The sequence below is a fragment of the Sminthopsis crassicaudata genome, chromosome 1 (genome assembly GCF_048593235.1).
Source record: "Sminthopsis crassicaudata isolate SCR6 chromosome 1, ASM4859323v1, whole genome shotgun sequence".
Classification (NCBI taxonomy): domain Eukaryota; kingdom Metazoa; phylum Chordata; class Mammalia; order Dasyuromorphia; family Dasyuridae; genus Sminthopsis; species Sminthopsis crassicaudata.
In genome coordinates this window covers 56,599,137-56,617,244 of record NC_133617.1, presented here as the reverse complement: position 1 = coordinate 56,617,244, position 18,108 = coordinate 56,599,137, and the positions used below count along the sequence as shown (strand labels likewise).

The 18,108-nt window shown below is 41.2% G+C and overlaps 1 protein-coding gene across 3 annotated transcripts in view; it reads left to right on the top strand.

Moving 5' to 3' along the window:
• The window catches only part of STK11 (serine/threonine kinase 11), a 155,345-nt gene that overhangs the window by 99,843 nt on the left and 37,394 nt on the right, over positions 1-18,108 (top strand). For 2 of the 3 annotated variants that reach the window (XM_074305019.1, XM_074305029.1), the window contains exon 8: positions 14,485-14,678. In XM_074305019.1, the coding sequence (XP_074161120.1) occupies positions 14,485-14,678 (194 nt within the window). Of the gene's footprint in view, positions 1-14,484; positions 14,679-15,167; positions 18,091-18,108 lie in introns of those variants that run through there. The other variant, XM_074305038.1, reaches the window with a different exon arrangement.

Here is an 18,108-nt window from a genome sequence, read left to right as displayed (position 1 = left end):
TAATCACAACTAAAACCAGAGAGGACTATTTTAAGTAGGAAAGGAAACTTATGCCAAGCAGATGTGGAATCACCAGTTGCTCTCTTTTGTGTGCGGTCAATTGAAATGAATAGAAAGGTAGAGAGAAATAGACTGGAGTAAGATTTTTCATAGGTCCCACTACTCCAGACTCAACATTGATCTGTACTTATTCCAGCTGTTCCTTAGCTTTTTTAGTTGGATCCCTATCCAGGATCTACTCCTGACCTTAGATGTTCCCTAAATTCTCCTAGAATATCTTTCTGGTCTGTCTCTTGGGTTTCTCATTAGGACTAGGGGTATTTTAATTATCTTTTTGCAAAAGATGTCAAAATTTATACAGTTAACCCTAATCATGAGCTCCTTTTTTCTATTTGGGTTTTTCATTAGCAATTCAATTTCAGCATCTCCTCATTGTTTCTTTCCTCAAAGTATGACAAAATACCTGGCCTTCCTCCAGAGGTCTGTGTCTCTTGTGGCCAGCACTATCCTTCTGGTCAACCAAGTTCACAACTTAGGAATGAATCCTCCATATCTCTTCCCTTTCCCTCCCCCAAGTCAGATCCGTTGCTAAAGCAGTCTGTTGTACTTGTACACTATCTCTCCTGCCTCTTTTCTTCATTTGAAGAACATAGTTCAGACCCTCAACACTTTTTTTTTTTTTGCAAGTTATCAAAATGGCTGCTAATTTGTTTCTTTGCTTCCAAGTTTTCTTCTTTCCAGTCTGTCTTCCACACAGCTTTTCATATTGTAGTCTTTCTGAAGCCTAGATATCACCTAGTCAGTCCCTTCTTCAGAAAACTTCACTTACTGCCTAGCCCCTCTACCCAGGCTGGCATCTGAAGTCTTTCATTACCTAGCTTCAGTCTGCCTTTCTAGACATTCGTTTTTCCCTCCTTCACTAACTCTGTTCTAAAGAGACAGGCTACTTCAACAATGATACTGTATGAGGATGTATGCTGATGGAAGTGGATATCTTCAACATAGAGAAGAGCTAATCCAATTCCAATTGATTAATGATGGACAGAATCAGCTACATCCAGAAAAGTAACACTGGGAAATGAGTGTAAACTATTATTTTTACCTTCTGAATCCAATTCTTCCTGTGCAACAAAAAATTCGGTTCTACACACATATATTGTATCCAGAATATACTGTAATATATTTAACATGTATAAGACTGCCTGCCATCTGGGGGAAGGGGTTGGGGGAGGAAGGGAAAAAAATCTGAATAGAAGTAAGTGCAAGGGATAATGTTGTAAAAAATTACCCATGCATATGTACTGTCAAAAAAAAAAGTTATAATTATAAAATAAAATAAAAATTAAATTTAAAATAAAAAAGAGAGAGAGACAGGCTAATTGGTTATGGCCCGGCCTTAGCCTTTTACCTCACACCTCAGGGCCTTGGTTTGCATCCCTCCTCACCACTTCCCAGCTTCCTTCAGAGCCTCCTACCCCTACCTAGGATGCCCTCCCTCTTCATCTCCCCCTACTCCTTTTCCTAACTTCCTTTAAATCTCACCTTAGAGCAATTCTTTTCCAGCTTCTCTTAATTCCTGGTGCCTTTCCTCTATTAATGGTTTCTTCTTTATTTTCTAGATAATTTGCTTGTACATGGTCATTTGCTTGTCTCCCCCATTAGACTGACCTCCTATGGGACAGTGACTGTTTTTTTGCTTTTCTTTGAATCCCCAGCACTTAGCTCCATGCCTGGCACAGAATAGGTGCTCGATAAATGCTCATTGACTTACTGGCCCTGTGGTGGCTCAGCTTACATGCTGCCATCTTCTGTGGTAAGCTCTGACCCTCCCTACTGCCTCCTCAAGATCATTTTGCATTTCTTTATCTAAATCATGTATGTTCCCATGTAGAATGAAAGCTCTTTGTATCCCTAGCACCTATTACCATGCTTTCTTCATTCAAGGTGCTTAATTAATGTTTGTCAAATTGAAATTCAGGCTTGGATTCATTAGTTGGTGGGTTTAAATGGCTTTTAAAGATCATCCAGATTCTTGTCAGAAAGCCAGGAATTATTTTATTTTATTTTTTTTATTACTTTGATAACCTTTTTATTGTATGCATTTCAAAACAATATTCCGAGACGGGGTCCATAGGCTTCACCAGATTGCTGAAAACATCCATAACACAAAAAAGTAAAGAAGCCTCCATTTAACCCTTTCATTTTATAGTTAAGGAAATCAACACCAGTATTTACCAAGTACCTACTATGGCCCAGGCACTGCTAGATGCTGGGGATAGAAGTACAAGAATGAATCTCTATTTTCATGGAACCTACATTTTAATAGGGAAGACAACAAGCACATATATATACAAGTATATATAATATGAATATAAAAAAAAGATAACACACATATATACAATGTAGTCAAACACCTGGTAGGTTAGACATCAGCACCAGCAGCTGGGAGTGTGGGGAAAAGAAAGAGTTCATGCAGATGATACTAGGGTTGCATCTTAAAGGAAGAGAGGGCGCCTGTGAGTTAGATTTTGGGAGGCAATGAATTTCCAGCATTTTAGGGTAAAAGCAGAGGTGGGAAAAGAAGGCATATCATGAGAGAGGAGTAGAACTGAGGCTGGATCCATCAGATCCCTGATTGCTGGAGAGGAATTGATACCCACTGAAGCTGCAGATTCTGACCAGGGCCTTGAGGGGAGGAAGCAGGAGAGAATTTGAAAGCTAAACAGAAGAGTTTCTGTTTGATTCTAGAGGTCAGAAGAAGCTCCTAGAGATGAGTGAGATGGAGAGAACCCTGGTCAGACCCAACTTTAAGGAAAAGGAAGGCCTGGAGAGGTTCAGTGCTCTGCCCGTGTTCTTCCAGGCTGCAGATCCTGGAATGGAAACCAGGCCTAATGACTCCTGCTCTTAGAAATTAGTTTCGGTGAGCTGCTGTGCCTCAAAGCAAGGTTTCTTTTCACGATCCACCTTCTTGTAAAAGCATGGAGACACATTTAATTAGTCTAGGTGTGACAAATGGAAAGAGCTTGTTGTCAGATCTGTACCCCAAAGCTGCTTCAAACAGCCTGCTAAAACTGCCTGACTTTGTGTTTGGCTAGCACAGGGGCCTTCCCAATATGTGAGGCACAAAATAGGTAATAACTTCACAGGAGTTATGGAGAACTTAATTTCTGACTCAACATTTTGGTTGCCCTGGAACAGCAGGAAGCAGGCAAGGTCATGGACTAACATAGGATGGGAAGCCCTACTGTGGGAATTAGGTAAGCCACTAGTCTGTAATTTAGCCAGGCTCCATTTGGGGGGAAAAGGTACTCTAGAGGTTTGAGTGCTACCTTGAGGAATTCAGCCTCATAATCTCTTTGAAAGTCATCCCTCCTGGCACTCATGTCCTATTGACCCTGCCTATTCTCTTTCCCCTTTTTTGGTATGGCTTCAGTTGTAAATAAGTTACACGGTTTCAGTGTGTGTTACTATTAAAACCACTGGCTTTGGTCCAGCCCCAGAGTATTGTTTCTTTTGAAGATTTCTTCCCCCAGCGCTACTCATCCCATTTTCTTTTGCTTTTTGCACTCCTGTAGGCCCAGTGACAGTCTCCAGGGAAGCAGGAACAGCCTGCTGAGGGCTGTTGATACAGTGAGGGCAAGTCAGTGCAATAATCTAGAAGGGGGTTAGATTTGGAATCTCAGGATATGGATTCAAAGCCTCACTGTCACTTACTAGCTAAACTAGTCACTAGTCATTTTTATTTCTCTGCAGCTCATTTCTTCTTATATAAAATAAAGAGTTTAGACTGAGTGATCCCAAGGTCTTTTTTAGCTCTTCTGTGAAACCAATGAACAAAGGAAATAAGTATTTGCTACCTCTCCTCTTTCCTTCCCTTTTCTTTTTTCTATCAAGATAAGATCATCAATTTAAATCATGATGAAGCTAAAAAGAATCTCCGAGGTCATCTAGTCTTAACACCTGAGGAAACTTAGTCTGAGAGAGAAGCAGCAAGAAGGAGGTGAACTTGAACAAAAAACCCAAGTCTTCTGATCCCAATTGTAGTATTCTTGGTGCTACAGTGTTCTGGCAGCTCTCAGAAAAGGAGTCATCTGACTTTTGCCTGAAGGCTTCCAGGAATGAGGAGCTCACTCCCCTTCCAGGTAGCCTTTTTCTTTGTTGTGGGCTTCTAATTGTTTTTCTACATATTGAGCTGAAATCTGAGTTCTTGTAACATGCTCCACTGTGGCTGAGCAGGATTGAGTTTAATCCCTTCTATGTGGCATCTCTTCCCATTCTTGAAGACAGTGCTTATAACACTCCTTCCCCACTCCTACCCCTTCTCTTCAGGCTAAATGTCCTCACTTCTTTCACCTGATCCAGGTTTGTATGACACAAGTTGCAGGCTTCTTGTAGAACATCACTCGGGCTGAGTTTGGAGAGATAATGAATGGATCTGTCAGGGGGAAATTGAAATTATTCGATTCATGGGGGCAGCTAGGTGGCGCAGTGGATAGAGCACCAGCCTTGAATTCAGGAGGACCTGAGTTCAAATCTGGTCTCAGACACTTAATACTTCCTAGCTATGTGACCCTGGGCAAATCACTTAACCCCAGCCTCAAAAAAAAAAAAAGAAAAAAAAATTATTCGATTCAAATTTTCAAACATTAGTTTATTATCCAGATTGTTTACCAGGAGGGAAAAAAGTCCATAAATTTGATTTCAGCATCTCTTCTCCAGCTTGATGGCCAAATATATATATATATATATATATATAGCATCAACATTTCCCAGCCAGGGCCCCAGAGACTATGGGGAGGTAGAGCTTTCGGGAGAGTGCAAACAAAGATGTTGGCTCCAGGGAGTGGAAACCTCACATATTTGGAAAGACAGGATCTTTTTCCTCTTCATTGGGTACAGCTGCTTCAATAATAGAGGCTGCTTTTCCTTCAGAACATCTCCGTATGAGGCTGAGATACCAGGAAAGCAGTCTGTGCCTTCTAGACTGGCAGGAATGGGCTTCAGGGCACTTCTCTTCCTCCTCCCTCCCCCCAGTCTCATGACTGATTTGGCCTTTGCAAATGACAAAGGTCTGCATTGGCCTAGCCCCCCTTCACTAAGCTCTCTTCTGTTCTCTTGTGTGCTAGCTCACAAGGAGGGATGTGAGACCCTGACATTTGTCCTGGAAGCAGGCTGAGCTTTGCCTTACATCAGATGCCAATCTGTGACCCTGTCTTGATCATAGTCTCCAGATCCTCTGCTGCCTCTTTGTACTTTTTTTGATTGGCAGTTTTTGAGAGTAAAATCCCCTTGGGATGCTAGGATAATCTGGTTGGCAGATACAGAGCAAGCATTGGCCAGCTTGCTCCTTTTAAGGAAAAGGTAAATCTACCCATGATCCTACTTTGAGTGATCACTTGAAAGCCCTCCCTCTTTAGCTTTCAGTGTATTTTGATTAGGAAATCTTAAGTTGAGCTAAAACAATGCTGCTCTAGCCCTCAAAGCATCAGTTAATGGTTTTATTTGAAGTGGACTACTTAATGGCTGGTTTTCATTTAGCAAATAAGATAAAATCCTTTATTTTAAGAATTCACCAGCACCAGAAGGCCCATATAAATATCTTAACCTGTCTTCCAGCCATGAGCTGTTTTGCCCCCTGCCATCTGAAGGGCTAGAGAGTTGCCAACTTTGCAACAGCCTAAACTGGGCTTCACATCCCTGTAGAGACATGTCTCTTTGGGGTCTCCTGCTGAAAAGAAGGTGGCTGAGAGATGGGGTATGACTCCCACAGCGTGACAGCCAGCCCCTCGGCCCTCTGCAGGGCTTTGTTAGCCAAAAGGCAGCTGCTACTTCTGGGGATCTTTGCTTCCATAATTCTCCTGGAGCACTTGAAAGGAAATTGAAAGTGATAAGGGTTAGACTGGATCCACCATCAGTCCCAGTTTCCAAGACAACGGTCTTGCCTTTGTCTCTTTCATTTTCTCAATCACAGACAGGCACAATTGTACTGCTTGCTCACTGAGGAGCTGGGGGAAAAGCTGACCCAGTGGTCCTCAGGCTCCCTGTTGTAATTGTTGGGCTCCAAATCTTAAAAAGACTTTGTCAGCTTAGGCCCCACTTACACAATAGGCAAGGCTGGGGCTCACCTGAAATCCAAAGTGCATGTTTCCCCCTCCTCAGCAATTATTTTCCGCTTGTATATGAGCACACACCAGGTGTTCTGGGAGCAAACTGTACATCTGTTGAGGAGCCTGACCCTCAGCTCCTCAGTCCTTCAATAAGAAAGGAAGTGTAATGACCTATAAGGTCACTTGAGTTCCAGATCTATCATCTTTGCCCATTTCCTTTTGTCTCTTGGATCTGATTTCCCTATTTTTGCCCAAAGGTTGAGGGAGGGGATTTAAAGGGGAGGTGGGAAGAAGAAGGGAGACAGAGACCCTTGAATACCTGGCCTTTTAACCTTCTCACATCCTATGCCCATTGATAATTGAATTCTGTCTCTGATCTTGGAGTAGATCCTGCAGAAGGAGCAGCTGGAAAGCAGTTACTGAAGTTTTGATGAGGGAGGATTTATCTCCTAACAGCTGTGGCAAGGGGTGGGGTGGCAAAGGTTAAGGGGAGGGGTTGAACTCTGTAGCCTTTGTTTAATGTTAATATAATCTAGTGACTCAGAGGCTGTACTCAGGAAAGCCAAGGAGGAAGCAGGTGAAGGGAGGAGATCGGTAAAAGTAATAGTGTCAAATCTGAGTGATTTAGCTTGACTCTGAAGACCTTAGGTGGCTCATTGAGGATTATTTATGAGGGGTACAGGCTTGCATGCAGCTAAAGATCTGCTTTCTATAAGATTGCCAGATTAACGGTTCCCCTCCTTAGAAGTAACAAGGAACCCAAACACTATAGCTGCTTCTCTAGTGACTTTCTTTGCTGTAAAGGAGGAGCAAGTGTGACTTAAAAGGAATAAAGACGTTCTGATGTTAAAAAGAATAAGGTTTTGATTTATAATAATTGTATGAGCTACCAGATTAAAAGTGCTCATTAAATGCTTATTTCTCTTACCATTCCTGCCTTCCTGGCAGGATTTCATTTCTCCTCACCCGGAAGATATTTCAATTCCTATGACTCTTTGAACAAAGGTACCCTATGGTTTTGTTGAGCCACTAGCCTGACTGCTACCTTTTCATTTAGTTGACTTTGTGAAATGGTAAAAGTTCCTGGGCTTGTTGTAGCACCTTCCCACCCACCTCTGTGGTCCCTTTTTTTATTTCTTTCTGCTGTGTGACTAAAGGGTTAATTTTAGGTAAAAATCACTTTATTTAATACTTTATGGATAGTATAGTAGAAAATAGATTTAATCAAGAGACATGGGATTCTGGTCTTTCAACTAAATATGTGGATGTTATTTTCTAATCTGAGCTTCACTTTGTCCTCCTTTAAAGTAAGGGACTTGGTGAGGCAAGGTGAGGCATTTGTTTAGGTAAGGCAAGAATCCTCCCAGCTCTGCCATTTTATTTTCTAATGGATCTCTAATGTGCTGTGACTGGGCTTTAAAGGAGATTCTATCAATGGTGTTCTGGTTTTTATTCCTAATACATAGTTGCCATACATTTTGCTGCCAGGCCTAGTAATAGGTTAGGGTTGGGAGATGAAGAGAGCTCCCTTTCCTATATAATATGAATCTATCTTTTTCAAGAATGAGACTCATTCCAAGCGTTCCTTGACACCTCTCCCTCTTTTCTTTTCTTCACCCCTCTCCATTCTCCCTCACCTGCTCAGAGTCTTTTGACATCACTCTTCAATCCCATAAGCTCTGCTTGCTGGGAATTTTGTGTAAATTTATGTGCACAATTTAGCATTGTGCACAATTGAGAACTTGAAGATAGGAGATTATGATTTTGTTATCACGTGGGTCCTTTAAACCTCTTTTAACAAGATAAATTCAGGCTTTGGAACAGAAAATTGCCTTCTGGAGACTGATACAAAAAATCCTCTTCTCTCCCCAGCCCTTTACAGGTATCCTGGTAGAGAGGGCTATGGCTAGACAATAAACTTTGGAATCTGGCTGACCTAATGGAAATCACATAAAGGCACTACTCCAGAGCTTAGCTTTCCTATGGAACCACTAAAAAGCTCTGTCCAGTCTCCAAGAAGCTAATGGCCCTTGGAGGCAAAAAATAAACTACTTGAAATAACTACCCTGTACTATTCAGAGGCTGCTTTCCATTGACTACTGGCAGTGAGAAACTGGCAGGTTTTTCTAACTGGTCACTTTCTTCTGGTTCACTTGAATGAATGCTAATGGACTGTCTCCATTTTGAAGCCTTGTTTCTATGGTACCTGTCACCATGGTATCCAGCAAGGTACCATGGTATCTAGGTGAGCTGATAGGATAAGCTTGTTAAGCAGAAAGACAAATACAGAAGGAAACAAGCAATGCTCCCTTTCTCCTCTCCAAGGGTCTGACTGGGATATTAGAGGATGATGGGGAGGGAAGGAAGTCTGACTTGCTTGGAGAGGACTCCCTGAGGATAACTCTAGGGGATGCAGGCTCTATTTTCTCCTACATCCTAAGATCTCAGGAAGCTCTTTCCTGACAGAGTCCACAGCTTGCTTTAGGTCATTGGCACTTGAGCCAACACACAGCTTCCCAGTAAATAAACTACAGATGCCAGGTGTTTGAATCTCCTCTTTTAGTCTTGAGAACATCCCTCCTACTGGCCTCTTTGTAGTTAATTAAATCCCCCTCTCGGTCACTTCTATCTTCATTAACATAAATACATATGGAAATATTTGAGCTCTCCCAGAAGAGGACATGAATGAATGGTTTCAGCAGCCCAGATGGCTCTGTACAGGCCGATGATTAACTGGCCTGCTTAAATCAAGACAGGAGGGTAAGCCAGAGAAATGGGGTCAGCTCCCATATCTTAGGATCCTTGCCTTTTGTTAGTTCCCTGGCTAATCCCCTGGGAGTCTCTTTCCATCGGCCCCCTCCACTGCTGTGAGCTTCACTCACAATTTTTTAAGGGGGGGGGAACTACAAGCAGTTTTTAAAAGGGGAAAAAAAAATCCTTTTTCTCCTCTTTTTAGGACATCAGAGCTGGGGAATTAATTTTACAAATAATAATTGAAATTCCTTTTTTCAGAGAACTTTCAACATTTATGAAGTCAGTACTTTGAAGATTATCCTATTATTTTGTTGGGTTGGGGTGGTGGTGGTTGTTTTAGTCTTGGCCCATTTTTTTCATTATCCCTTTTGTGATTTTTTTAGCAAAGATAATGCATTTCCTTCCCCAGTTTACAGATAAAGAAACTGGGCAGAGTGAAATGCCTTGCCTAGCGTCACATGTAACTAGTATGTGTCTGAAGCTGTATTTGAACTCAGGAAGACTCATCTTCCTGATTGCAGGCCCAGCACTCTTACCCTACTGCACCACCTAGCTTTTGACTGGATCAATCCAACATAAATTTCTGTTGTATAACCTCCACTGGGCACACCTTCTACAAGACAATCCTTGATATGTCCCTGACTCACCATAATTCTCCACCATAATTATACCAAACTGTATCACCCCTCCTAAAATTTCCCTTCCTCTTAGATAAGAATCTGGCCTCATATTCTTCTGAAGAAAGTGACAAGTGACAATTTGACAAGAGGGCTCTTTATAACACTGATCCTCATTTCACATGACCTACCTAGATGCATTCGCCACTATCTCTTCCCTGTTTCTTCAGGGAAAGTCCTGTATACCCAGCTGATCCTTTCTCTCCAACAGACTGTCCCTTCTGTCATCCTCACAATGACTAATCTTTAATCTCTCCCTGTCTGTTGGTGCTTCCCTAGTACTTCTAAATCTGATTATGTCTACCTTATTCTCAAAAAACAAAAGATGCTTACTTGTTCCATTGGCTCTAGCTATTGCCTCATAGCTCTCCTCCCTTTTGTGGCTGTAGTCCTTCAGAAGATCATCTAAAGAAGGTGGCTCTCCTTCCTTTCATTTTCTTCTTAACACTTTAGTTTGACGTCTGACATTATCCAACTGAAATAGCTCTCCCCAAAGTTAACAGTCTCTTGGTTGCGGACATTCATTGACCTCATCATCCTCATCCTGCAGCTTTTGACATTGTCAGCCGTGCCCTTCTCCTTGGTACACTGTTCTCTCTGTTCTCCTAAGATACTCTCTGACCTCTCCCATCTTTTGCTGGGTCTTCCTCCAGGAAAAACCATGCCCATTAGTCAGAGGAGTCCCTCTAGGTCCTGAGTCCTCTTCTCTCTTTCTTTTCCTGTTGCATTTAGGGGCTGCCAGGTGGTGCTGCAGTGGATAAAGCACTAGTCCTGGAGCAACAAAGACCCATTTTCCTGAGTTCAAATCTGGCTTCAGACACTTGCTAACTGTGTGACCCTGAATAAGTCACTTAGCCCTCTTTATCTCAGTTTCTTCATCTGTAAAATTAGTTGCAAAAGAAATGGCAAAACTGCTTTGGTATTTTTGCCAAGAAAACCCAGAGATCACAAAGAGTCAGCAATTGAAAATGATTAAACAGCTGTTTATTTGGTAATCTCATCAGCCCTCAAGGAATCAGTTACCATCTTTCTAAAGATCTCATCCAGCCATAACATCTCTGCTCACCTCCAATCTCCCATCTCCAATTACTTTTTAAATGAGTTTTAACATACAATATCCTGCAGACATTTTAAACTCAACATGTCCAAACTAGAATTCATTATCTTTCCTCAAAAATCCTCTTTCCAGTCTTCCCAGTTACTGTCAAGGTTATCACCACCATCTTCACAGTCCCCCAGACCTACATTCTAAGGGACATCCTCAGCTCCACACTCTCATACTCTGTCCCCCAATCCCTCCCACACCAATATCCAATCTCTCGCCAAGACCTGTTGATTATTATCTTCATTACACTTATCTCATATGCTCTTCTCTTCTCCTTTGACACTCACATAAACCCAACTCAGATGTTTATCAGTGTGTTCCTGAAATATTGCAATAGTCTACTGGTTGATCTACCTGCCACAAGATTCTTCTCTTCCAGTCCATCTTCCACTCATCTGGCAATGTGATCTTCTAAAAATGGAAGATCTGGTTGTCTCTTTCTGATTGAAAACAAAAACCTCTCTTCCCCTTCTTTTTCCTCTCCTTCCCTCCTCTCTTCACTCATCTTTATTCTCCTCCTCTTTTCTCTCTCCTCTCCCTAAACTCCATAGCCTTCCTATCATCATCATAATGAAATATGAAATCCTCTATATATGGTCCTCACTTTCTCTCTTCCCCCCCCCCAAGTCTTCTTATACTATATACTCTCCCCTACTTCCATATTTTACCACCCAGTGATATGGGCCTCCTTGCTGTAATTTGAAAAAAACACTATGTCCTCTTTGGACATTTTTACCCCTCATCTGGACTTCCTTCCCTTCTATTTTCAACTGTTGGCTTCCCTGGTTTCCTTGAAATAACTGCCAAACAGCCAAAATCTTACCTTCTACATGAAACCTTTCCTAATCTCTCTTATTTTTGTTGCCGTCCCTCCATTGATTAGCTCTAATTTATCTAGTACATGTCTTTTTTAGACATAATTATTTGGATATGGAATCTTCCATTCAATTGTTACATCCTTGAGAACAGAGACTGTCTTTTCTATTCCCAATACTTACCACTGTACCTGGCACATAGTAGATGGTTAATAAATGTTTAGTAAGTGACTACCCAGTCAGAATGCTAATTAAGGTAGAAGTTGGGTTAGATGAGCTCTGAAATTCTCATTTTTGACTTTCAATTCTTGTCATTATTTCATCTTGCAACCCTTAACATATCACTCTGTACAATCTATTTTCCTTCCCTGAAAAGTAACCCGTTCTGGACAGGCAGATAGGACACATGTTGTCATATTATTCTCATTTTATAGATTAAGGGAACAGAACAATCTACCCAAAGTTACACAGCAACCAGTGCAGAGTCTAGAATTGGAAACTTGGCTCTCCAACTCACAGTTCAGTGTTTTTTGAGCATTTTCAACAATTCTAAGACTCCTAAAGTTAGACCCTACATGCTGGAGATTGTGCTTCAAGCCCCTTTTTTTAACCAGTAGCTAAACCTAGAGGAACAGGTAGAACAAACATTGAAGATTGTAAAGAGATGCTCCTTTTTGGCCTTAGTTCTTATGGGGACTAAGATGATTGAAGACTATCTGACTCTTGATCAAATGAAAACCCATATTGTTCATATTCTTGGCTGGACAGATGGGAAGTCAGAATCATATAACATATGATGTATTAAAAGAATAGTGAAACTCCAGGGAAATCTGAGAGGAGAGAGGACAAAGGATAAAATAGCTGCCATTATTCAGCCAAGTGTGACTGTGCAGGAGAAAAAATATTCCTTTTAATGGACAGTCAAGCATCACCACTCAGAGGCGCTCAGTTAAAATCAGAAAATTACCACAACTCTTAATTTCTGTAGTGTTTCCTCACAGTGATCTTGTAAGGTAGGTAGTACATGTGTTATTAGTGATATCTTACACACTAAATACCTCAACTTTATAGAGGGTTATTGACATTGAATCTCTTGTTACTATTCTACAGCGTCCATCTTAAAGATGCAAACAACGAGGTGGTGACTTGGTGGGAGCCTTGTATTCTGTCCTGGTTTGTCAGTCAATCAGTAAACATTTATTAAGCACCTGCTATATGCTAAGTGCTAGGGAAATAAAAAGAGGCAAAAGACAGTCTCTTCTAAGGGAGAAGACCACAAGCAAACAAATATGTGTGAAGAAGCTAAGTCCAGAATAAATAGGAGAAAATTAACATAGGGAAAAGACTAGAATTAAGAGAGATTGGAAAAGACTTCATGTAAAAGATGGGATTTTAGTTGTCACTTAGAGAAAGCCAAGGAACAGTGATGAGGAGGGAGAGCATTCCCAAGTGTGGAGACAGCCAGAGAAAATCCCTGTGGCTGAGAAATGGAGTATCTTATACATTGAAGAGACAGGAGTTCTGTCACTGGATCAAAGAATACATAGCAGAGAGAAACATGTAAACATGTTTTACACCTTTTTTAACACTTTTTTTCTTTTTTTTTTTTTTAATTAAAGCCTTTTATTTTCAAAACCTATGCATGGATAATTTTTCAACATTGACCTTGCAAAACCTTGTGTTCCAAATTTTCCCCCTCTTTTCCCCCATCCCCTCCCCCAAATGGCAAGTAATCCAATATATATTCAACATGTTTGCACACTTTTTAAGACTGAAAAGGGTAAGAAAGGGCTTTGAATGCTAAAGAGAATTTTGCATTTGATCCTCAAGAACCATTGGAGTTTATTGAATAAGGGACTGACAAGATTAGACCTTTACTTAAGAGAAAACCATTTTGGTGGGTGAATGGATTAGAGTGGAGAGAGACTTGAGGCAAGCCAGCTCATCTGCAAGCTGTTGCAATATTCCAGGCCTCAAGTGATGGAGAGCCTGGACCAAAGTGGTGCAACATCAATAGAGAGGAAGGAGCATATTAGAGAAATGTGAAATTTCTGAGGCCTAGGCTTAGTTGTAGGGCATGAGAGAGAGGAGTACAGAAGTCCTCAAGCCTAAGGGAACATTATGTTGCCCTCTATAGACATGGGGAAGGGGCTAAGGGAAAATAATGATTTTAGTTTTGGACATGTTGAGTTAAAGATTTCCACAGACATCCAGTTTGAGATAATCTGAAAGGCATGTGGAGAGCAACAGAATTTGGGGTAGGCTAAGGTAGATTTGAAAATAGTCAGCATAGAGGGCTGCTGGCTTAGTCCTACCTCTCATATCTCAATCTTATAAGTATCTGGAATGGACAAAAAAAAACAGAAGTATATACTAAAATACATATTTTTTTTAATTACTTGTAGTTTTGGCTTGTAGTTTTGGGAGAGGGACCTGTGATTTCACTGGTATAGGAAACTCCCTATCAGTGCAGATTGGCACCAGCTCTGCAACTTACACTTTTGCAAAGTTGTTTTGGGGATTCACTGTAATAATAACTCCCATTTCTAGAAAGCTTTTAGGTTTACGGAGGGCTTTCTACACAACAACCCCATGAAATAAATCGTACCAGTAGTTAATCTTTTTTATTGATGAAACTACTAAATTTCTAAGAGCTTTACCCATGGTCACATAGCCAGGAAGTATTGGTACTGGGGCTCTGTCCCTGGTCTCCTGTTGGCTCATATCCTTTATGCCTTATCCTAGAGGGACCTGGTGCTAGTTTTTTGTCTTACCAAGACTCAGATGCTCCAGTACAAGACTTTTGAAGTAAAGTCCTTCATTCACTGAACCCTTCTCTTCTATTGAATTCCATTTTGCTCCAGTGCCCCATTTAAAATTCTAAGATTAAAATTAACTAGCTCCTTTTCCAAACCATGCAGAAATTGTCTACACCAGCAACTTTAAATATGGCATCAAATATTAAATGGGAGTAATAACCACCCCATCAGTTTGACCAGAATTGACAATTTCTTGGTCTCTTGCAGTTGGTTTCGTAAGAAACACCCCCAGGCAGAAGCCCTGGTCCCCATTCCTCCCAGCCCAGAAACCAAGGACAGGTGGCGAAGTATGACTGTGGTGCCTTATCTGGAGGATCTGCATGGCTATAATGAGGAAGAGGACGATGACCTCTTTGACATTGAGGACGACATCATCTACACTCAGGATTTCACAGTACCAGGTAAGCTGGGGATTGGGGAATAGGCTTAAAAATCATTCCAGCAAGAGCACAGAAAGGATTTTAGAATGGAAAATGGGCTGTAGCAGAAAGGACACCAGATCTGGAGTCAGACACCTGACTGAATCCCAGCCCTCACTGCTACTTCCCAGATTGTGTGATTCGGGGCAAGGCATTGAACATCTCTCTGTATTTGTTTCCTTTTTTTATAAAATTGGAATAATAAGTGTGCTTTTCCTAGCTAGGTTCTTATAAAGCACAAATGAGATAGAAAGTGATTTGTAAACAGTAAACACAATGTAAATATCCCAAACTGTTCATTATTAACAATAATCTTAATATTTAAGGGTCTTTCCTCCTAACTGGTATAATAGGGAACCACTCCTCTGCTTTTGCAGTTGCTTAGGATAAGAACAACTCTTCTGGTTAGTAGCTGGCAGATTGTATAGTCTCTAGGCCCTCGGTCAATCACATTGACTTTCGTGTTCTAAGGTTCCCATAACAGCTAATGAAGTCAGAGAAGACCTTTGTCCAAGAAGAATTTGCCGGGTATTGTTGACTCCTGAGAGACCTTGTTGTTCAGTACACTTCATTCCTCAGCCAATTTTGCCAGCTTGACTTGGGAGCATGAAGCCAAGTTTGCCTTCACTATGCAGAGAACAAGTCTATGGAGGTTGGGGGAAAGACACCTCTCCCCCCAATTAATGAAGAATTGTTAGTTATCTTTTGAGTCATCTTGGTGATTTTCTGTTTGGCTTTTAGTCAAGTCCTGCCTTAGTTTCTGTAGAATTTCCTCTCGACATTCTCTCACCACTTTTCATAAAAATACTTGCACATGCATACATGCACGCAAACAAAAGCTTCTCCTTTACCTATTTGAATTTTCTTTGATAGGCAAATTGTAGCATATGGAGAAAATGAGAATAAATTAATATTTCAGAAGAATTGCTAACTTTATTAACCTTACCCCAGAATTGATCATTCATGGGTCACCAACCTTATTCTTCTCTCCCGCCTAGTCACCTGCCTGTACCTGCCTGTCTCAGTGATGAAGAGTGAAGAATTATTTGCAGCTGTAGAGAAACTGTACTGAAGGTTTCTTTTGGGAATTACCAGACCCAGATGTCATTTCCAAACAAATAGAGGCCACACTGTGAATCTCTAGATTCTTCCTTTCCAGGAAACTCCTGTAACCTAAAGAAGGGGAGAGGGAGGGATCACTCACATTGTAACATTTCCTGGATATTGGGGATATATCAGTTGGGACTCATTTTCAGTATTTAGAAGGATGATAGACAAATGACTGGTGTCTGAGTCCTTCTGATGCCTTCCTGTTTAGTGTGGGGATGATACTGTATTCTGAGATGTAAATCAGAAGACTTAGATTCGATACTGGCTTCCTGTGTGACTGTGGGTACCTCTGAGGAGCATGCTTGTCCCTCTGAGCATTAGTTGAGTCATCTATGAAAAAGGTCACAGAATCATAGCTTGAGAGTTGGACACAGCCTTAAAGACAGTCCAAAGAGACCTTTTATTTTATCAATGATGAAATGAACTCCAGAAAAGTTAAGTGATTTAGATGGGGCCTTTCAGTCAGTCTCATGGGTAAAATTTGAACTTGGGATTTTTGACTCCTTCCATTCCCCTTTCACAGAGTGGTTATTCACAGAATGGTTATTCACAGAGTAGTTATTCACAGTACTTAAACCTTAGAGGAGCAGGAGCTATGTTTGCTATCACTTCAGCTATCTGTAATTGTTATTTGCAAGGTTGTCTTTCTGCCACTGTAGACCATACAAATGAAGCTAATGGCCTTCAAGAACTTCTGGGGGTCAAAGAATTAAGCACCTTCTGACCAATGTATGGCCATGAACCTATATGACTTTTTGGAACAGTCATATTGTCCATTCCTGGGCTAGACTCACAGCCTTGTCTGTCTTCTGCCAAAGCTTGTACCTCACCAACTTGGCTTAGAACTACCTAGACCCACTTCATAGATATTAGTAACATAGTAACATTTCAGGAATCTCTTATTTCTTAGAGAGAATTTATGTATTACCAACATGGACCCTAACCCTCTACAACTTAGGGATAGATTTTTGAGAGCTGTAGTCAAAAAATTTCCTTGCAGCCAATCTGTTGATGTGCTTCTGTCTTTAGGCTGTTCCTTGGCAGAATCAATCAGAATAATAGTGCCCTGAATTTCCTAGAGGCTTAGCTAAAGTCCTCCTCTGATATTTCACAGCAGTATGGAGGTGAATCCTCGAAGAATGAATAAGCTCTCTCAGGTCTTCCCCATTTTGAAGCTGGTAACAGACTGTGCTGTTGATTTGAGGAATAGCCTGGATGAGTTTGGGAGGAGTTCCAAGAAGCCTGGCCGCCCTCCACAGGCAGGGCCAGACATAGGAATTCTAGAATTGTCTCACTTGAGACATCGAGGTTTTGGGCTCAGCCAACACTGATGAAATATGCTAAGGGTCTTTTGAAGTGTTTCCCCCCCCCCTTTCTCTCTCTGTTTTTTTGTTTTGTTTTTGTTGTTGCTGAGGCAGTTGGGGTTAAGTGACTTGCTCAAGGTCACAAACTAGGAAGTGTTAAGTATCTGAAGCTACGTTTGAACTCCGGTCCTCCTGAATTCAGGGCTGGTGCTCTATCCACTGCACCACCTAGCTGTCCCTTGAAGTATTCTAAGATTTCTGTTAGACTTCAGTCTTGCTCTGCAGCAACCCAGTTCTCTTCTCTCCACTTGCTCTCAGAATAGCTGGCAGAGTACAATCTGGCATGCCTGAGTAACCTCCGGCCTTCAGTGATGGGGTGCTAACATACTTTTAAACTTGAAGACTAGAATGCTGCCTCTTTCAAAAACAGTGTTTTTCTTAGTTTCCAAAGAGTGCTCTGCATCAGTGAAGGCAATGCATAGAGTTCTAAGCTGGTAGCTGGGAAAATAGAATTAATTTTTTTTTTAAGAGGAAAGATAGGGAAATGTTTCATGATAAAAGTTTTAAAGGGAGCATAACCATTTGAAATTTCAGTATGGTGAACACAAATTGATTGCTATTTTAAATAGCTCATTGTAATTGGTAGATTCAATATTGAGAAATAAATTTGAACTTTCCCAAGGGGTCATTCAAATTCATTGAGTGTTCTTCTCTGGATAAAAGTTGAACTGTTTAAACCACCTGTCTTCCCTCTCTTCCTGCTCTTGCAGGAGTATATCCTCCCTGAAATGGGAAAAAGAAGTACTATAAACAGGTGGCCTGGACCCAAACCCACAAGATCCTGGGGACTCAGTATGGGAGTACAAAGATGTGAAAAGATCACTGAGTGTCTTCTTTACCCCTTCAGCTCCCAATCATTGGAGACCACAGGTGCTCAGAGCCTATCATGCCAGTGTCTGGGAAAACTGTTTCCTTTCTAACCAACCTGTCCTGTTTGC